At 38.5% G+C, this 21,802-nt stretch overlaps 1 protein-coding gene and 1 long non-coding RNA gene across 3 annotated transcripts; one reads left to right on the top strand and one right to left on the bottom strand.

The window, feature by feature from the left end:
• Nucleotides 1–260: 260 nt before the first annotated feature.
• Nucleotides 261–4,087, top strand: LOC115049192 (uncharacterized). The gene is made up of 6 exons (XR_003841110.1): nucleotides 261–338; nucleotides 875–931; nucleotides 1,612–2,102; nucleotides 2,209–2,367; nucleotides 2,581–2,671; nucleotides 2,760–4,087. It is a non-coding gene; the product is annotated as an uncharacterized LOC115049192 (long non-coding RNA).
• A 525-nt stretch (nucleotides 4,088–4,612) lies between these two features.
• Nucleotides 4,613–19,520, bottom strand: hk2 (hexokinase 2). 2 transcript variants are annotated; one of them, XM_029509774.1, is made up of 18 exons: nucleotides 19,254–19,520; nucleotides 17,724–17,886; nucleotides 16,893–17,041; nucleotides 16,676–16,795; nucleotides 15,428–15,523; nucleotides 13,948–14,047; nucleotides 12,998–13,181; nucleotides 10,783–10,944; nucleotides 9,887–10,120; nucleotides 8,740–9,044; nucleotides 8,441–8,589; nucleotides 8,174–8,293; nucleotides 7,731–7,826; nucleotides 7,463–7,562; nucleotides 7,185–7,368; nucleotides 6,294–6,449; nucleotides 5,376–5,612; nucleotides 4,613–5,176 (listed from the first exon to the last, which is right to left on the bottom strand). In XM_029509774.1, exons 1-18 carry the CDS (start codon nucleotides 19,314–19,316, stop codon nucleotides 5,023–5,025), a joined length of 2,772 nt encoding a protein of 923 aa, XP_029365634.1. In that variant the 5' UTR covers nucleotides 19,317–19,520; the 3' UTR covers nucleotides 4,613–5,022. The 2 variants fall into 2 exon arrangements, with proteins under 2 accessions (XP_029365634.1, XP_029365635.1); XM_029509775.1 differs by lacking the exons at nucleotides 10,783–10,944; nucleotides 12,998–13,181; nucleotides 13,948–14,047; ... (3 more) ...; nucleotides 17,724–17,886; nucleotides 19,254–19,520 and having other exon boundaries at nucleotides 8,740–8,971; nucleotides 9,887–10,021.
• Between the last annotated feature and the right edge of the window lie 2,282 nt (nucleotides 19,521–21,802).

Raw genomic sequence — 21,802 nt, 5'->3', positions numbered from 1 at the left:
CTGGTTGGAGCTTTCGGCTCACCCAAAGAAAGCCCGGCTCTGTTGACCTTCCTTCCTTCGCACACTCTAAAAGGTAATACCTATGCTCACTTAAATGACATTTGTTTACTTTACTCATTTCTCACTATCCTGTTGATTAAACTCACGTCATGCCATATATTCGTTTTGCCTGAAAGGGGTATTCAACTAAGCATATGTGAGTGAAGTGAACTTGTGTTCCTGAAGTAAACTGGCGTGAACGCAGCACGTGGCTTTGCGCATGCTCAGTAGAGCAGGACTTTCCAGCAACTACGTGGGACAAACTTTTGGAAGAAGAAGCGAGCTTTTTGAGTCTCTAGGTAAGTTATTCAATTTCGCTGAGTATTTAAAATTTTCGGCTATTATTTCATTATTCACAACTGAACGTTAGCAGGGCATTTTTCTGTACACTGTGATACCTAAATCTCCTGGCGGGCTAATGCGAATGTTAGCTAACACGGCCATGCTGATAGCCTCTGCCCAAATTCATTCACTTTACGGTCAATTTGAAATGCTAATTTGATGTTGCTACAAAATTAAAAAAGGATCGCAAGCAGAGAAAGCCCACATAGGGTTCCCACACGGAGTCGCGACGTGCACGCGCTTTGAACTTTTTTGGGGTTAAAATTCAGATTTTATAGACAAATGAAAAAAGAAAATTCATTTGCGTGTGAGATCAAGTTATTTATACTGATCTGAGTATTTCATACTGTAAGATAGTGGCGTTTGATACCAGTACTGCTTATAAATAGTTATCACAAAGGAAATGTGTGAATGTGTGTGTTTTATGAGATACGTTTTACCACAGGTGTCTGTACTGCATTTAAATCCACAACTCTTTTTGTGACTTTTCTAGCTGAGGAGCAGCCTTTGTGGCTTGAAGATTGACTACCAACTGTGATGCAGTGGACATGTGAGTTTTGCAACTTTGCATGTGAAAAAAGAGGGCCGCTACTTAAACATTACAGATTGAAACACAAGAATGTCATCGTCACCATGTGTTCATAAAGAGTGCTTCTGCACATTTAAGTCCTTCAATGCACTTAAGGTACATCTGTCAAGAGCACACTCCCAAAAGGATGATCATCCAAATGATGCTGTGGAAAATGCATTTATGTATTTCAATGTCAACTTTGTGACTTCAAAGAGCCATGTGCAGAAAAAGATTTTTTTTTTTTTTCCCACATTTGCGTACACATATCCGGATGCACCAGAAAGTGCAGTGCCCCTACCAGGATTGCAATTTTGAAACCAGCATCTATACTACATTTAATGCCCACAAAAGCTGGAACCACAATGACGATCATAGTCAGTTGCAGTTCAAGCCAGGAATTTTAAAACTGCTGAAATTCTGGTTGAAGTTGAAAGTGAAAATGAAAGCGATGTTCAAGACATAACTGATTTTTAAGAAGAGGACTTGATGGCAGATAATATTGATGACTTGGACTGGCAGCTTGAGGATAATTTGGCAGCTCTTTTCCTTAGAATGCGAACCATACTTAATATATCTGAAAGTGCTGTGCAAGATGTAACACAGCAAGTAAGCCAAATAATGGACCTGTCAAAACATTTGCTGTTTTCTGCTATTCACAGAATACTCCTGAACTACTATCCTGATGCAGACATATCTATCGCGTCAGAAATATTAACTGCAATCTCAGAGAGCAATGTCATTCTGAAACACACTCAGAAAGGCATTTTACTATTGAATTCATCAAGAAGAGCCTCTCACATTTCAAAGAAAATTCTTTACTTCGAAGATGTGGAATTGCAGATGTGTCAGTCAACAGTAGTAAGAGATCACGGCAAAACACAGATAGTGTGCCACCTGGAAAAAACCTGAAGAGACCCAGGAGAATTGAGACAAACTTCCTGCCAAATTTTCCCCAGGGTCAGGATGCATCATCACTTGAAAGCTTTAGACAGGTGCTTGAAAATGAAATGAAGAAAAGGTCACCAAACGCAGTGCATGTGAATCACCTGATGAGCCAGACCTTCTCATTGAGACGAAAGAAATCGTGGAAGACCAGCCTTCTGTGAAACTGATGTTGGAACGCTGGCCAGCTCTTTTCAGAAAACAACAGGTAAGCAAACAAGTATATTAAATACATAATAAACATCCACCAAGATATTGTGGTCATTTCTTAACTTGGCACAAAATATTGTGTTTGTGTTGTTTTGTCTTTGAAGGTTTTTGCAGAATTCACAAGAGTAGCAAGCAAAGATCTTGAGCAAGACTTTTTTGAGTCCTTGGACCGCCATACCCCACGATTCCTTGAGATCTTCAAATCTAAAAAGGGAAACGTTGGAAGGACACTTGCAGAGATCGTTGCACAGGTTGAAACAAGGGTAAGAATTTCTTCTTATTACTATTGCGTAAAAGCAGGAAAATGTGCAAAGTCTTCTTTGACAGTGTTCCAGACATGCACGCACGCACCTCCTCCTTTTCCAACCCCATCTGACTTTTGTCTTTATGATAGGCAAAGCTAACCAAGCTAAACAGCCTCATAATTACTGTACAGAAGGTATGTAACTTTCGCTTTTTTTCTCCTCCACTGGTAGACCAATGATGTCACAGCCATGAGGACTGCTGTCCTGCGATGCCTCCCAGTTTTTCTCGGTGATGATGGGAGTGATTTCTTCAGTCTGCTTCGTAAGTATTGCCTTATTTGGTATGTTGAAGGTTCTGCACCGCAAAGACAAAATCTTAACCTCAGTTTAACCTTTCTTTGTATATGCAGGATTCGGATGCCACTGTGGATTTCACAGGTTCCTGTTGGAGTAGTGACCGTTATACCTGAAGAGAGTCAGCGGCCAGGTCCAAATGCCCTGCACCTTGAACCATCCAGCATTGGTATCATACTGGAAGGTAATCTCGTCATGGATGACATTGAAAGCCATGCGCAAGCTATTTGCCTCATATTTGGACTAATCTATGCTCTTCATCTAGATTATCCCAAAAGTCTTAAGAACACTTTTGACGTCATTCAGAGGGTGATGCTCAGCCTAGGTGTAGGTAACCTGAGGCCAAAACTTCAGGGCTTGAAAAATGCGCTTTTGCAGTAGATGGCTGTGCTGTAAAGGATCCTCAAGCATAGATACTTTGTTAAACTGACCTGAAATATTTGCAACTAATAACCACTGCAAAATTCTTAAGATAGTTACAGTCACAGGTGGATGATTTTGACCATGTCATATTTCAGTTTACATAGTGTACCTTATGTATCTTGTGTTGAGTAGAGCACAGTGATTTTGAGATGTCAAGTCAGGGACTAAGTTAGATGATTTGCAAAGAATCAGTAAACTAAAACACAGATTTCCCCAGTAATAGTAGTGTTACGTATGGCCAATGCTGGTTGTTATATATAATTTCTGTCTCTGTTTTGGCGTGTAGAATGCCTCTACCAATCTTGCATCCTCGGAAAAAACTATTAATGTAATCTTAATGTAAATGTTAGTAGTGATTGAATAGTGACTACAAAATGTTGTGTGTGTGCATTTTCTTGTTTTCCTGCTTGGTCATGACAAAAAATACATAAAACTTACCACAAAAGTAGTTGGATTTATACAGGTATTCAAGATATCTGAAAGTATTTTCTTGAATATTTACTTCATTTCATTTCTTACATTAGAAGTGTAAGAGGATTTTGTACATGATGAAGTTAGGATATCTGTCTTGTTAACATGTTGTTGTGTGGTGTGACTGACTAGTTTGCAGCCAGCAGAATACAGGTAGCACAATGTTAAGAGCTACAGTGTAATCTTGTTTATTACAGTTCAATGCACATAGTGTGACATAAGTGTAAAATGTTTCATTTAGTTTGTAAGTTGACTGAAGCTTGAAAATGTGCCGTAGAACTGAAATCTAAAGTAAAGTCAGTGAGAAATATTTAGTTTTAATATTTCTGGATTTTTTTAAAAAGATTATTTAATATTATAAATGTTATTTTATAGCTGATATTTTTTTAAGGCTTAAAACTGCATTTTTTTTTTTTTTTTTTATTGTATGATTTCATTTCTCCACAAACACTGACCTGGGTCACAATGGCAAATTTGTTGAAATAAACAATAATCCTACAAACTAATCATTCTTTGTTGTGCTTACTTTATTTAAGGCAACTGGTTTCCTAGATTCTATTGAGTTGACACAACTGTTCAGTTAAGTCAGACTCACTTGTTTTACTTAAGTTGGTAACACTTAGAACAATTAATTTCACTTGCCATTTTTAAGTTGGAACAACTTTACCAAATTAAATAAATACAACAAAATGTAAAGTAAACTCAGCTGGAACATACAAAGTAAACATAACTTGAGACTTAGAGTTATGTTTACTTACCTTTTTCAAGACAATCGGTTTCCTAGATTTTTTTTTTTTTAAGTAAGATCAACAAATCAGATTTTAGAGTGCAGTACACCCCTCAGGTCAGTAAGCGATGTCACAAACGAAAACAATGTTGCTTGTATACTGCCTGCCTTGTTAATGTCAGGATCAGTCAGATATCAGATGAATAAGCCAAGGCTCCAGTTATGTCTCAGTCAAGCAATTCTTTAAAGGCAGATGTTCCATTCACAGTAAAGACACCAGCAATGAAAGAAGTGTTTATTCTGGTTTATTAAGAGGTGGAACAAAACCAAGATGGAACAAATTATTAAAAGCTTGAAAAAAATAAAATAAAATAAATCGTGCATGTTTTCAAATCATTTCAAAGTTAAAGAAGGTGTATTACTTAAAAGGTGCAAGGAAAAGGGGTAGAATGTAACATTTATATCTGATAGGAGGCCCAACTTCTCAAACCAGATGATCTTTAATTTATTCATTTTATTTTCCACCATAAATATGCACATCTATTACAAACTTAAACACATTCACATATGTGTATGTATACAACTTCAACAAAAAGTAAAGTTTAACATTTCAGTGCTGCAGGACAAAACCAGGCTCAGGCCGAAGTATATGGAACCATTCATGGTCAGCCAGTGCAGAAAATCTATCGTAATTTAGGTCATACCTCACAGTTATTATCTTGGGTCATGATTCTACAGGCCACAGCTGTAATTAGTGCTGCTCCCTTACCGCTTCCATCCTCTGACTTGTGGAAAGTCACCTGACACTGTGGTGCCAAATCCTGCAGTGTTTCTTGCATGATGCTGGAGAAACTTTAGGATGGATGAGGCAAGAACAAGAACATAAATAGTCCAGTTAAGAACACTATAAAACATTGATAAATATGTCACTGTGGAAGTCCCAGATTTGAGACGACTCAAATCATCATTTTCATGATGACAGTAAAACAAATACAAAAATACGTTGTTCCCTTCTTTAAAGTTGTGTTAAACTTATGTTATTGGTACTTACTGAGGATGTGTCTTGTAAAGAGTGCCATCCACTCCGACAGTGATGGAGAGCTGATTCAAATTCCGGTTCTGTCGAATCTTGTCAATCACAGCAGCTAAACCGGCACCACAGAGCTGTGCTGCTCGCCGGGCGACCACGCTGCACACCTCCTTCACCACTACACTATCATCACATGTAGAGCTGGTGAGACCCAGGTGCTGCAGAATTGAGCGAATCTGTCGCATGGCCAGACGGTCTCTTGGAGATAAGAGAGCATTACATTGGTTAGACACATGGTTGATCTCAAAACATGTTTGGAAACATAACTTGAGAAGGGGAATCTTTTAAATTAATATTAAAACCTTCCAATTATCTCTAGCAATTAACGGTTATAAATCATTAGTGACTGGCAGGGGATTTAATCTGTCTCAGATTACAGATCTGCCCCCCACCGCCTGGCCTGTGACGATAGCATCAACTCTGAAGTTTCTGAACTCACCACTATTTTGTGAGGTTTGAAGAACTGAGTGCACTTTATAAATTGCACCTCGCCTTAGCCTTCAACTTTGAGGAAAAGGAACGCCCATATACAGATGTTGTTTGTTGATTTTAAAATGTGGTCCACTTGGGCTGCAACTACATTTTAGACATTAGCACTATGAGCACCTCTCATCCCTGTCATGCCTTTGAAATAATAATTCCCATAAATCCATCATTGTCAAAATTCTGAAATCCTTTTCAATGTCTTATTCTTAATTGGAATCAGACGCATTCTTAACCATCCCCCTTTCCACCAGTACTCCATTCTATTCAGAAAATTGTTGATTTTTTGAAACATTTTTATGATGACAGTAACACTGCATGTCATAGCCTGTTACAGTGGAGATTTGACGAATGTGATCTCAACAGGGAGGGGCAGAAATATTCTGCAACACTTACTTCTCAATCTGTGTCAGGAACTTTGTTTCAAAGATGCCATGGGTCTTGAGTCGCTCAGACAGTTTCCCTCTGAATAGCAGGCCTTTAGCAGTAAAATCCAACAGCACATTTCTTACTATTTCGCCCAGATACATGCCACTGATCATCTTCTCATACCTGTCCAATAAATACATTTATCAAAGAGATTAGTATGAGCTCATAATTTCTGAGCGCTCGGGTAAAACAGAAGTGTGATAAAAGGCCTGTTGTTGTAGGAATTACTTGGAAGTGTGCCAGAAGCTGATATTAAAAATGCCAAGGTGTACTGGGCCCTCAGGAATGTATTTTCTAAGGCTTTAGCACTATGAGTACCTCTCTGTCTGCCTTAGAAATAATAATTCCTATCAATCCATTATTGTCAAAATTCTGAAATCCTTTTCAATGTCTTTTTTCTGTCTCTCATTCCTGTGGAAGGGGAAGAATTTTATGTGCACACACAGATCTTTTCTTTCAACAAACAGAGTTATAATGAAATAATAGTTAATATTGTTCACACAGTGTCACAGTGTCACAATGTATTATTAATAATTATGTGTTATGTGTAATGTAGTGCAGTTCTAGGAGAAAGGCAGCTACAGTTTTTTCACAGAACAAACCTTTCCATTATGTTTGTATATGGCAGCAGGATAAACCATGATGCTTGCTTCTGCTGTCATCTATCTCTATATAGGTTAACAAAGTAGTTGAAGCTTCATTTTTTTTTTAGTGTTGTTTAATGCACAGAAGGTCACACATAGAGCAGCACTACACGGCAGTGCTGATGGTGTCATGTCAATCTATAGCTCTATAAGGGATCATTGATAACGTTTGGTTTCAGGCCTGCAGCTATTTACTGACATGTCAGTTTGTTACCTCTGTTTTCCAGGGTTGCTGGAGCAAGCATCAACAACGCGGTCAAACTGGGTGCAGAAGTCATCAAGTTCCCCACCCTCACCAAATGCTCCCCACTCCATGTTCACACACATAAGGCCGCTATCACCCTCCACCAGTTCAATATTGTGCATTTCCTCCATGTAGCAGGCATTGGTTCCCGTGCCTGTGGAAACAGGTGAAAAGGTAGCAAGTACTGTTGCGGCGGGAAAACCAGTCATTTTGATTGAGCCATAGAAGGTGGTTCTGAATAGACTTACCAACAATAAGTCCAACCTCACATTTGGGGTCCTCATAGCTGCAGGTCATCATGGTTCCCACTGTGTCATTAACCACTGCCACAAAGTTCAAGTCAAATTCCTGGAGGCAGCAACAAGAAACTCATGTACATTGTATGTTTATACACACACATTTGTGTAGTAAAGTTCACATCAGTGCCACTCAAGCAACCATATGTGCATTTTCTATTATATTCTCATACACAATATCATATCCACAGCACAAAATGATCAACTTGTGTGCACTAACCTGTTTGCGACGGACGGCATCTTTAAGTAATGAAACAACATCATGTCCTTCACACCCACTGGCCTTAAAACCCTTTGTCCACCTCAGCAGAATGCCCTTGAAGATTGATGGCAGTAAACTGTGAGTTTGTGAATCCTTTCATGTGCACAAAGTGCACAAACAAAAATCACTGAAATGGCTGTCAGTTTATTTTCCATTACTTTGATGAAACTGTCATTCTCAGATTGACATGCTCAACGCATTTCAGTTACATCCTACATATAAGTGCTATAAATTAGGTTTATTAATAGACATGAACTATGGAAAATGAATGCAGCTGCTGCTGCGATGAAAATAAAAAAGGTTCTGTCAACTTTAAGTCATTCAAAGACAAATCTATTAAATTCAATGTTACAGCATATTTATGAAATTGTCTTAAGTAATGAATGACACTCAAAAGCTACCTGATCCAGTTTGCTTTGATGACAGGGGAAGGAAAAAGTAAATCCCAGAGGTAAGGATACGCCTCTCATGTCCCTGTACTTCAGAAAGTCAGCAATGCAGTCTACAATGTGGTCGAAAAGCTTAACAAAAGACATGAAGCACAAAAAGACATTAATTGTTAACAATTGAAGTGCTGTATCAGGCGAGGTACCTGTGCAAAAACCCAGTGTTTAGCAAATATGTATTATGTGAAATACTAAAGCATTTAAACCCCTGCGATGTTGTACCTCTTCTGCTGTGCCCTGCATGGTCTCCTGTGGGATACTGTAGATCTTGTGATGCATGTCCACATTGCTTTTCGTTCCGCTTCGCACTTGCACCAGTAGAACCCGAAAGCTGGAGCCTCCAAGGTCCAAAGCTAAGAAGTCGCCATGCTCTGAAAATATACACACAGCATTATAGAGAAGAAAGTGTTTCTCAAACATTTTCGGACCACATGGCCATTAAAACAAAGCTCCAGGGTTCGAATTATTATTAACCCTTGTCCCTCAATGAAAGACAAGACAGGAAAAACAATTGGGTTTACCTGTTCCATCTGGAGTTGATCTGACGTAGGTGGGAAGCATTTTAATGCTTGCCTGCTCATGGGTTTGCTTCGACAGTCCTCGCGCCATTTCTTCATTCATTCGTTCCTTCACTTCCAGCAACTGGTTGCGGCTTAAACGCAAGGTGTCAAGAATGCGCTGACGCTCTGCTTGTTGAGCGGCGAAACGGTAAGCCACTGCTGTAACCATGGCTGAGCCCTTCCCACTACCATCCTGTGACAGCAGAAAACGCACATCACAGTCAGGCACAAGTCTTCTAACCATCTTATTGAGCCTCCTGGAAAACCTGTAAAATAAATGGAGAGATATCAATTTAAATTGCTAATCTTCTCCTTTGCCCAGATGAATGCATGCACGGCTAAAGTTGCAAAAAATGCTAAATAAGTAATGTTCTGTCAGATTAACCCCTCAAAATGCAGTAAAACACTTTATTACTAGTGTAGAATGTTGAGATAGGAAGACAGAAAATTTACTTCTGTAAGTACGAGTTATTTAAATCGCTTAATAAGTTTTTAAGATGCATTTCTGTATGTAAATAATAAGTTTCACCTATGAATTAAAAAAACTGTGACAAACTACGCAAAAACGCAATCCCCATATTTGGCCATGCTAGTCTTCAGTTTTATTCCTGTCCCCGTAGTGTGTATTGCTGCTATTCTATGTTAGGTCTCCCTTGAAAAAGAGATCTTTGATCTCAAAAACACACATTGAACAGCAAAATCAAAAAGAAAATATCAGCTAAAACTTTTGCAAACAGAAAATGTGGATTTGAGTCTTTTCACTAAGGATTTAAAAACACCAGGGGTAATCGAGTTCTGCAGTTTGATACAAGTCTGGATTACAACTGCTGAAAGGCACAGAAAACCTAAAAGGCCCCTTTCAATCTCAGCTTGCACTTTCGAACAAGAAATTTCATAAGAATTTTCAGGAAGCATTCCTTCCATTAAGATTAAAAGAGAGGTAGACCAATTGTCTGGAATGGATTTATAAATGAAGATGTCCAAAGAGGTCCATGTTCTATGCAAATGGTACTTAGAGGCTCACAGAAACCAAAGCCCCTAGCTCAAGCGTATGTATATGTTTATGAGACACACCGAGACAGATGTGATGGTGACTAGAAGAACTTACTCTGGATGATACTTGTAAACAGAGCCATCCACTCCAATAGTAGCGCGCAACTTCTCAGCTGCTTTGTTATCCCGGATCTGCCGCAGCACTGCCGCTAGAGTTGCAGAACACAAGTGTGCAGCCCGGGTAGAAACTATCTGGCAGACCCTCTGAGTGGCTATGCAATCCTCTTTTGATGGCTCCAGATGCAGGCCCCGAAGCACCTTCTCAGCACTTGCCAGACCTTCCTCTGCTCTGCAGAAGAAAATAAAAAACAAACTGCCAAGATTAATGGATGAAAAGTAGTAGGCAGAAGATTTCAATTTCAGCTGACACTGTATTATTAGTGTTTTCCTGCCATGATTTTCCAGCTTATAGAAGATTATAATAGATGGAGATGTATGGAAGTTGATTCTTGTACACAAACCTGTGTGTCAGTATTTTTATTGCTGCACACCATTAACTTGGAATGGTTGCTGCCTTTGACAACCACAATAGGGTTAGGGTTAGGGATAAATCCTGAAATAAATAACATTGGATTTGGACTGGTGGGATTGTAGTTTGTCATATGAACTACAGTCAAATGCTGGCATTTTGCTATCAGCTAATGTTGGACTACTTCAAGGATTCATTTGATCTTTACTGCTCAATAACAGCAGCACTAGTGGAGGCAGAACACAACTTCCTCTGTTGGTAAATGCTAGGCTACATATATAGACTACACACACATATATGTATATGTGTGTGTAGTCTATATATGTCGCCAGTCAGTGATAGCCAGCTTGATCAGCATCATGCTTGTATTCACATCTCTTTCATTCAGTTCTATAGACAGTGTGAAGTCGGTGGGACACATTTTTCTCCTGTTTAAAATATCATAATAGGATACTTTCAACATACACGCATGAAAAACCCACTTGTCATTTTCAATTGCATAGATATCAGTGGTTTTGAAGCCTCCAGTGGTGAGGAGCTCTGCTGTTGTCTTGCCCTGAAATAGCAGCTGCTCTTTGGCCATCCTCAGCAGGATGAGACGGACCAGTTCCCCCATGTACATTTCGCCGATCATTTTCTCAAACCTGCAAATCAACACAAAAAGGGGGAAACAAAACAATGTCACATTCACTCTCTCTCTACTCTTATCTTATCCTTTCCCAGGTAGTGAGGTGGGGGTAGAGCCAATCCCAGCCAATGATCCAGGCAAGGGCGGGGTACACCCTGGAAAGGTCACCTTTGCAGGGCCAACCCATAGAGACAGACAAAAAGGAAACAACACCTCACAGTCATACCAACAGGCCATTCAGAAGTTTCAAAGACAAATCTTGATGTAAACTTAGATAAATAGTACACTGGGAGAATATGAGAATGTCAAGACATAATGTGATTTACTACTTCACACCACAAAGAGTGAGCGGTAGAATTAAGTTCAAATTTAACATTTATATCCATTCCATGGCTTGGTTTTTCTAGATGACTCCATTATTTGACAGTCAGTGCTCCTCATACTGATCAATGCCGCAAATTTCTATTCTATTTCTTGAATTCCCTGAGACTTTGTTGCCTGAGAAGCACAGCAGATAATACGTTCCACCCCCTTTTTTTCCCCACAGCCTTTTGTTTGTTGACAGTTATTACCTGTTCAAGTGGAGCAAATTCAATCCTCTTACATAATGACCTCCAAACACCAGTTGAGCATATCCACTGAGTCAGTTACACTGTCAGAGACAGAAGCTCATAGTATCCAACATATGCATCTCGGGTAAAATTGCCTCACAGATTGAACCCTGTCTTCTTGGGAAGTCTGTTAGTATGTCTGGCAATGACAAACATCCTTATCCTACCTCCCCAAAGATTTGCACTTCTTTTGGGATCCAAATGCCTGCTTGCATGGCTACTTCTGTCACTGCTACGTAAACAACACACTGTCCAAGGGAGGCTGTCTGTAACATCAGTCATCAGACCCTGCAGTTTCTCCCAAGATTTCTCTATGTGTCTCTGACATATCCATGTGACTGAAGGAATACCACCTTCAGCTAAACTTCCAAGACTGAGTAAAATTACTTTTTCACACTGGCCTGGTCCTTTCATCACATTATCAGTGTCAAAATTGCTTTTACATCTCCCAGCTAAATTCATGTTGGGGAAAAAAAAAAAAAAAAAAAAAAGTAAGTTTGATGAAAGATATCATTTTATGCAGCATCAAGAAAATCTGGCCTTGCTGACTGAGTATGCTAGCCAACTCTTGGTCCACACAATGATTATCTTTCACTTTGATCACTGCATTGCCCATCAGGCAGGCTTCCCTTAAATATAACAAATTTATCAAGGGTTGCCCAGGATGCTCTTCAATTAGCCAAGAAGAGCACAAGTCTATACTCATCTTCCTGAACTCATTTTAATTTGTAGTTTTCATAACAGTTTACTTTTAGCTCAACCAGTACAACTTTGTTGTGTGAAACATGCTGGTACACAGTGAATGAAATTGTTGTAAATATCTCAAAAATGTTTACAAATACAAGTTGATAAAATGTATATTAGATTTCAATTTATATTGCACAGTATCCAATTTACGCTTGTGTTGCCTAATTCTGTGTCCAATGTAACCTCTCTTATATGCCATTTGCTGTGTGTGTATACCCAGAGGCCTAATTTTTTACTTACACCAATGTCTTATACTGTTCTGTAGCTTTAGTATTAACCCTAATGTCATTTTTGATGAAAACATCTGCCAAATGAGTAGATGTTATATAAATGTCAATGCGAAGGGGATGCCTCATGAAAAGGAGACAACTCGGTCCTTGTCAGTGATGTTGGTTCTGTTCCAACTGCTGTCATTTGCCACATGTCATTCCCAAACTCTCCCCCATTTTCTCTCACTCTTAGAACTGTCCTAACTAATAAAAAGGCAAAAACATAAAAATAAAAAAATAAAAAAAGGATGATGTGTACATTGCGTTGAATTAACACCACAGAGAGGTTTCACTTTCAGCCAATGCCAGATATTCAAATTTTAGGCTGAAGAGGCACAGAGGTTTCTTAAATATGTTAAATACACTCAAAAATATATTTATTTAGAATTAAAAGCCCTTCAAATATAAGCCAAATACAATACAAGTCAGTTAGTACACTCACAGCTGCTTGCCAGGGTTCAAGGAGCCAGCATCTAATTCCCGGTCAATATCAGTACGCAGGTCCTCCAATGAACCGTCATCTCCAAAAGCGCCCCACTCTGTATTAACACACATCCGCCCCTCGTCCCCATCCAACAGCTCAAGGTTCCTCATCTGCTCCATGTAGCAGGCATTAGTCCCGGTTCCTTCAGGGTTAGAGTGTTGGCATACCAATTACTAGGCAGTTCTCATGGAAACATAAGACCCAGATTGAGAAGAGAAGATTCTACAGTGTTCATGAGTGTACTGAATCATGTCATGTCAATCATATCCTTAAAAATAACTTTTTCATCATGAACCAGAATCTCCACCCATGTCTGTGTATGAGTCTGCTTCTTCTCATTGACATTTTTCAAAATTGTTTTCCAGTATAGGCAACCTTGAAGAAACATGTTCTGCCATAAATTGTGTGGTGTTTTATAACTTGTTTTTAAGTTTGCCATAAAAACATAGAAAAGAATCGCTACTGGGGGCACAGGTATTGGGCATGTAAATGAGATATTAATAAGCAATCTGTACACCAATTAGATCAACAGGCAGGGCATTTGTACTGTCTTAACAGGTCCAGCTGTGTAGTTTAATATATACCACCTGCTTGTTTAAACTGCACACACTGATGGATACAGTGTTTAATGAGTTACACAGGCTCACCCTGACTGAACACCTACAGAAGATGATCCCCACTAGTCAAAAACATCCTCAGACCCAGTAACATGGTTTTTTTAGGCAATGGCTACACTGGGCATTCAGTCCCAGGCTGGGTGACTTTACAGATGGCATTGCTATATATTGACAGCCCCTTTTCCTGCTGCAATGTCCATCAGAAAAAAAACTCTGCAGTTAACAGTTTGGAAATAAATTAGACTCACTGACCACCCATTATTTATTAATTGATTAACAGGTTGAACTCACCTACAATGAGTCCAATTTCACAGTGTTGATCATCATACCCACAGGTCATCATAGTTCCCACTGTGTCATTGACCACTGTCACAATATCAATGTCAAAGTCCTGCAATGACATTTAATTCAATTGTTTTAAAATCAGCACAGACGTGGCAGTGTAGAAGAGTGAATGACTGAGTTACAACATTGGTGGGCTTCTACTTCTCCTGATTTGTGTTTATTAAATTTGATAACAGCTACATTTTTTTTTTTACTTTATTCAATTATGCTCACAATAAAACCATAAAAATGTTGATTGACCTATGATGTTTTTGACAAAATGTATAAACACCAGGCAGGAAAAAGAAGTCAGATTTTGGTTTTACAGTGGTAATAACTACAATTAAAGATATGTGTAAATTTAAAGAAGAAAAATTGACGCACAAGTAACTGCATTATATTTAAAATATAAACTAATGGCAATATTTAACATGGTCCGTCATCACATCTTTTCATTTTAAGTCTACCTATTCAACCAGCCACTGTAACACAATTAAATATTAAAGAGAAATTATTGAGTTAGCAGCATGTTATTTGTTCGGGAATATGAAAGAAGAAACTTTCTTCATTTCTGAAGCACTTCACAGATGATATAAAATATCTGTAAACTGATACCAAAAAAATGACTAACTACTGCCTTTTCTAGTTTGAAGTAAGTTAAACATTTCAGCCTATGACTGTAAAAGCACTGTTCTTTCAAATGCATAAGACAAGATAACCCTGTATCGATCCCTCAAAGAAGGAAAAGTGTTCGGTACAGCAGCTCAATATACATAAACAGTGAAAAAAAAAAAAAGATAAAAAGGTTACATCTATTTGCTTTCATTTTTATCTGTTTGCATTCTTCCCTTTCTGTTTTGTCTGACTTCTTTTAAACTCACCCAATGGTTAAAACACAGTCTGACCAGCAGTCAAACCAGGCAAATGTGGCATGTGCCCCAACCCTTCCCCTATCATGTGATGCCTACTTCAGTTAAGTTCCACAACAAATATTAGTAAGACCACTATGGAAAATTTCATAAATATTAAATGTTATGGAATGGCGTTATACTTCTTAACCATACATGGTGCAGGCTTATGACATTGTAGCATGTTTGCGTATTCAAAATAAAGTAGTTTATTTTTGTATGCAACAAGACTTTTGTCCTTGCAAAATCTGACCTTTCTGTCCTAAGTAAATGATAAAACTCAATGAAGATAAAAGACAGTTTTGGTACAATAAGCATAATCTAGAGGCCTTTGCCTTTCATACAAGACTTTTGTCAGGGACTGTGTATTAGGTTTTGACCTACTGTTGTTTTATAGTGTTTCCTTTTTAAAATATATTTTAGATGTTCACATCAAGTATAAAGATGCATCTTTAGAGTCTGGATCAGGACTGCTCAATTTTTTTTAATTTGTGTAAATGTTGCATAAAGCACCATGAAATTATCATTGGTAGACTTACCCCTCGTTTTTGGATAGCTTTCCTGAGAAGGCTGACCACATCTTTTCCCTCTACTCCACTCGCCTTGAAACGTTTGGTCCAAGACAACAACACACTCTGCAAGTGAGAAAATATAATAGAAATTCTTATTTAATTAATAGAATAATGACACAGTACAGAATTATTTACTACACTGAACTCCAAGCGATGGATGCGTGAAAGCCAATTTCATTATTATGTAATGCTTAGGAATGACAGATAAGTCTATCAAAACAATGGAATGATGAAAAGAATTAAATGATACCTGATTTCCTGATGAAAAGCAAAAAAAATTACCAACATTATTAGTACACAGAGAAAACCCAAAATAATACAATAACATAATTAATACATAAAAAGTAAAAAGCGATTATATAAAAAAATTACATAAAACATTTAGCCCTGTAAAGGCAGCATAGCAGCAGACATAAGATCGACTAAGCTTCTGTATTTGACAGTGACATTTCCTCTACTGCAAAAACTCCTATAAATATGAACAGTCTGCACATGTAGTTACCAAATCCTACTTTGTATTACTGCCCAGGTGTAATTTGCTGCACTTTGCTTAGTTGATCAACTAAGCTAACTAATAAATCATCTATTTATTGCACTTTCTACTATACTAATACAACTAATTTATGCTTCAATGAAAGAGTTACATCAAGTGTAGACAAGCTTGTAGAATAGTTACTGAAATTCCCCAGATCATTCTGGTGCAACTGGGCAGCTAAGGACATGTACAGGAACAGCACCAGTGTTTCAGGCTACAGTGCATAAATAAATCAATTTAAACTACGACAGAAATAAAAATGTGATTAATAATGAATTAAAACCCCCCCAATAATGAATTGACAAACACAACTTTTAATTAAACATTACTGTGCAGTACCAAAAGTACACTAGAAATAACACTATTTGTACATAAGGATTGGGATGAGAAGGTATCATTAGGTACCCATTAGACTTGCACACTAATTTTGGTGGTGAAGAGCTGTCAGTCTCACAGACTTTGTAAAAGTCCTTCTGGCACAGTTAACAAGCTGGTGGTATCACACTACACAGCACACAGGGCTATTAACAACAAGTTATTGGTAACTAGAAGGATGAAATCTGAACTGCTGATGACACACTTTTAATTAAACTCGTCCGATAATAGTTGTTAGTTGATCAGTCGGGGCAGCCATTGAATCAAATATTGCTTTTAGTACAGAAAACATGTACATCACTCACTTCATCCAGCTTGGTCTGCTGGCAGGGGAAAGAGAATGTAAAGCCAAGAGGAAGTTTTTTCTCCTTTATGCCCTTCTTCTCCATAAAATTGGACAGACAATCTGCTATATGATCAAATAACTTAAAAAGAAAGAAAAGGTCAGTTTTCTTGTTAATCAAGACCTGATCAAGTATAGAGTGTGTGTGAAATCAGACAAAGGTCTGCCATGCCTCTTACCTCAGACCCACAGCCCCTCATGAGGTTCTCAGGAATGGCGTAAATTTGATTTTCCATCTCCACTTTCCGCTCCCCATCAGCCATGACTTTGACCAGGAGTACTCGGAAGTTGCATCCGCCAAGGTCAAGTGCCAGGAATTCACCTTGTTCTTGGGTCAAAAAAACAACAAACTAAAATCATTAACCACCATAAACCACAATAGCAAAAGAAGACGTGGCAGTTTCACAAATGCACTCTGTGATTTGGAGTTTCTATCTTCATCCGTTAACAAGCTATAATCATTCTTTTAAGCAGTAAGCATTGGAGTTTTTTCTCCCCTTTGCTTGAAAAATCTGATCTAAAGCCTCTAATGCTCTACATAAATTATAGTTCATGTTTCACTGTCTTTATTCTGTCATTACAAATAACTCCAAGACCAACGTCTCTTCAAACTGAGATCATAAGATAGAGAATGGTTCCCATTCACTTTGGCTATACACGTGACTATTGATGTCGGTGGTAAAGATCGATAAACAGAAATAGAGCAGCAATGTTCCTATCGAAAGTTGAGACAGATCCAAATCCTACCAAATTTTGCAAGCAACTCTCTGGCTTTGTTATAAAGTGCTCATCCTCTAGTTTAAAATACAATGGGGTATTTGGAAGCATATATGCTTGCTTATAAGGGTTAACCACAGTAATCAGTCACAATAACATTGATAGTGAAAATTTTAACAATAACAAAGTGTGGAATATCTAATGTGGTTTAGTGTGAAACTGGTAATCGGGCTCATCTGTACACTGTACACATGTAATAGAAGGCTGTGGTTGAGATATGAAACGGACATTACCTGTACCATCAGGAGTTGAGCACACAAACGTGGGTAGCATCTTGACAGCAGCTGTGGGGTTGGTGTCTCTGCACAAGCCTTTGTCCATTTCTCTTCGAAATCTTAGTGACAGATCCATCAGGGTCTCGTCTGACAGCTGAAGACGCTTCAAGTATATGTCCACCTAAATAATTTGAGAAAAAAAAAAACAACTATTAGAGCAATGGTACTACAGTGAATACAGCAGTGAGGAAATAAATAACACAGGAAAAATTTGACTTCTCTACACTGATAAAATATAACCACAAATTCCTTCAGAAAAATTTATTATGGGGAGTGTTGGAGCCAATCCCAGCTCACACTGGATGAGTCAGTCCATCACAGGATGCCCAAACTTTGTTTGATAGATATGCCATTTGTAATTTCCATTTGTAAAGTTTCATGAGGTTCATGAAGAGGTATGTGTCAGTGTAGAGCATGAATAAAATGATTTTGTTTTGGGAGGGTTAGTGCATCTGAAAAAAGGGCCTGGCAAATAATAATTCACTTGAATTAGTCGGTGAGGACAAATTGTTTTCAGTGAAAATTAGTTCACTTTATCTTCCACTGCTGGTACTCTCGTGTTTCATGTGAGCAACAAATCAGGTACTGCCATCTTGGACAGCTACATACAGCTATTCCGCTTGGACAAACAGGGCAACCGATTCACTCATGATTCACGAGAAAATGTGAAATAAGAACTTTCAATGTTTATCATGTCCAAATCCTGGCTCTGTTTGCCAGCCCATGTCAGAACTAGGTCAACAACTCAAACTGAGTGAATCCATCATTATTGTCACGGATTACACTATCCCTGCAAGTGACAAGTCACCTTACTGTACGTAATTTAATCAAAGCATCCAAAAAAAGGGCACTTGCATTAGGCTTACATTCAAAATGACAGGCACGTCCATTTTTCACTATTACTAGAGCATAGAGAAGAGAGTAAATGGTAGGAAGCACAGAGGAGTCCATTACAACTGAGATGGGCAGCATAACTAACTTGAGGAAAACAAAGGTGCAGTCTGCTGTCACTGCCCCTTTGGCAACACAGTATACCTTAAGGAACAAGTTCTGTGTCTGATGGCTTCGTGTTAGGTTCTTTCATAGCAGAGAAGGAATCATCCCAGGATAACCATTCTCCTGGAAGATTAAATGTCTTCTTCTAACCCTGAACTGTGTCCTCTGTGTCCGCTGTTGCCTCCTCACTTCATCAGTTTTACACTGCGCCCCTTTTTTCTAGCCATTTACAGTCACACACATGAGATAAAGCAGGGGACGATCAGCTCTACCTCAGTACTCGCAGACGGTTCAGGTTCAGGTGGTCCTGTTCCTGACGTACTCGGGCCTTACACTGTAATGGACCAATACTGGCCCAAATGTCACTGCCGGCCTTCATGAGTGCTAGTGACCTTTGCTGACACAATTCACAGTAGCAAAACACATTACATGATTACACAGCAGATGTCCCTGAAGCAACTCGAAGGTATTTTGAACACATATTGTACTCACTGTACGCGTTTGGCCATCATGGAGCTCGGTGGAGTAATAATCCGGAAGGCTGGAGGTTGACATTGTAAATTACTGATGTGTGACGCCTTGTTGGTGCTCCTGCTTCAGACTTGCTCAAAAATGCGCAAAGGTGTTGCGGGTATTTTGTGAATAAAAACGAAAACGACGAAATCTTCGCCAACCGCTTGGTTTTTGGCCTATAAGCCTTGAACTGTCGTTGAGCAACGTTCCGCGCTATGGAGAAACTTCCAGCTTCCTTAACTTGAGGGTCGGTGACGTCATCCCAAAACCATGCTGCTGATTGGTTAGAGGGACCAACTACGTAGTTACCATTCCGTTTTTGGATGTTCAGGAAACCCAGATAGACGGCGAAAAGTGATTCCATGTATATTAATTCCGATAGTGTACCCAAATAAATCTACACAATGTGAGACCTTTCATTGTAGGTCAAACAGCATACAGCATAAAACAGCAGTAATCAACAACAATAACTTCGTAAAAGTGTTCTACAATACCACTTTACCATAACTGATTTCATTTTGTTTGCTACTTGTTCCCCACTCACGCTTTAAGACAAGAGGTGACAGATCATTCCTTGCCTGTTTTTATTAAAACAGGCACTTGGTTAAATGTGGGGTTTATAGTTGTTTAGTTTTATGCATCTCTGTATTTATGTTTATCTTTTGTGTTTTATTTTTGGTGTAAGGAAAGCTGCTTTCCTGTCTTCATTGTCTGGTCTCCTGCTTGACAAGAAGAAAATTCAATAACATCTCAATAGGCTGAAGACCTTAATCTTTGACATTGTTTCAGAAGTGCTTGTATCCTTAAATATAAAGAATGAATTATGACAATTAAATACCTATGCATTTATTTGTTTCAACAATGTGCCTTTGTGTCATGTCCTTCATGTCTCATTGGCATTGCGAGCACATGTTCCTTCATATAGGAGATTATAGGCCTACTCCACAAACCTGGGGGATCTGAGAAGCCAAGCTTTGATCATGTCTGTCCAAAAAGGAAGAAATGAAGCAAAATCTTTTCATGCATTTGTGTATCTGTGGCTGCAACCCTTGTATGCACACCCCTCATGGTGAAATAAGCACTGATCAGTATCATATGAATAACTATTTATAACGCATGCTTCAAAGACATGACAGGGGGAGGAGATGTCCAGATGAAAAAATAGCTGCTATGTAACCAGAAGGTCTTTTATGGAAATGCATGGATTAAACAGCATATCATTTGTTTGCAAATGCAAATACAAAAGCCTCCTATGTGAGCTCTCCTTTTTTATAATCAGTTTTACAGTGTAGTCTGTGTTTAATCATGTTGCCAACAGTAATAACCTTCTTTGGTCTGACAAAAACAGATGCTCCATGTCCTCAAATAGAAGTCATTGTGTACGGGGTTTGACATTGATACTTTGATGGGAACGGCTACTTGTTGCCCTTGGAAAAAAAAAAGAGAAAATGTAGAAAAATGTAAGTGTGTGGAGGGAGGAAGCACCTTGGAACGAGTGTGTCCATGCAAAGAAGCTAACGTTAAATTTTTGCTGGAATGACAATAATCAAATTCTATTTAATGAATATTTTATGTTCTTTTTTTTTTTTTTTTTTTAGTTAAGTTGTTTTCAAGAAATAATGGAATCAAAGGTGGAGGCTGAACTTGAGAGGCAAAAGGCCAAAACGTGGTGCTATTAAAAACCGCTGCACCTGTGTAAAAGACCAAACATGATCCCAATAAAATGTGACTCAAATATATTTGTAGATTATATATTGAATTATAGAGAAAGGGCAAGGAATGACCTCTCCCCCTGAGAAAGAAGTCAGTCATGCATTTTCTGGTATGAGGACTTGCTGGGTTGTATCACATGTGACAGACAGAACAGTCAGGTGTAACAACATGGACACCTAATGCAGATTCATTTCTGAGAACATTTAAATTTAACATTTTAAGATTTAAATTCTGTGTGTGTGTGTGTGATGATTAAATACAGAAGCTGGATAGTTGACTGGAACAAGCCAAACAATGGCAGGAACAAACCAAGTTCCTAAATACAGCCTACAGTTACTTCTTACATCTTGCAGTTGCAATTGGAGCCAGAAATGGGTAATCTTGAGACACATGGATGCTGTTGTTGTCAGGTTTGAACTTAGAATTGTCAAGTTGTTAATGAATAAAGCCAAGATAGATCTTCACAGGGCCCCTGGTGTGATGATCTCAACTCCTCTTTGTGCTCAGCGCATTGTTTCTGTGATGGTGGAAGTGTTAATGAGAGTCCATAAAAGCCTTGGATCCCAACTCAATAGGTATTCAAAGAACTCTTCATTCCCATCTTTGTTCTTTCTGTGTAACACTCAATCATGTCTCTCAGACAGTTGAAACAGGCAACACCTGTTTTGAAGTTGATGACAGTGGTTTCACACCATATTGTGCCAGTTTAATTGAGAACAGATTCACCAATGACATTGACAATAATACAATTATTGAACGATTAATCAATTGCATATTGACAGTGCAATGATACAATTTAGATAAAAGGTTAAATA

Source organism: Echeneis naucrates, chromosome 9 (assembly GCF_900963305.1).
Source record: "Echeneis naucrates chromosome 9, fEcheNa1.1, whole genome shotgun sequence".
Taxonomy (NCBI): domain Eukaryota; kingdom Metazoa; phylum Chordata; class Actinopteri; order Carangiformes; family Echeneidae; genus Echeneis; species Echeneis naucrates.
This window is presented reverse-complemented; position numbering and strand designations above follow the sequence as displayed.

What these genes read in the sequence shown, in the direction of transcription:
- hk2 (XM_029509774.1), bottom strand. Translation starts at nt 19,316, where the DNA reads ATGTCAACCTCCAGCCTTCCGGATTATTACTCCACCGAGCTCCATGAT. An exon ending in ATCAACTCCAGATGGAACAG is followed by an intron (nt 8,590 to 8,739) that starts GTAAACCCAATT and finishes GTATATTTTCAG; the next exon opens with AGCATGGCGACTTCTTAGCT. An exon ending in TGAGGTTGGACTTATTGTTG is followed by an intron (nt 7,369 to 7,462) that starts GTAAGTCTATTC and finishes CTGTTTCCACAG; the next exon opens with GCACGGGAACCAATGCCTGC.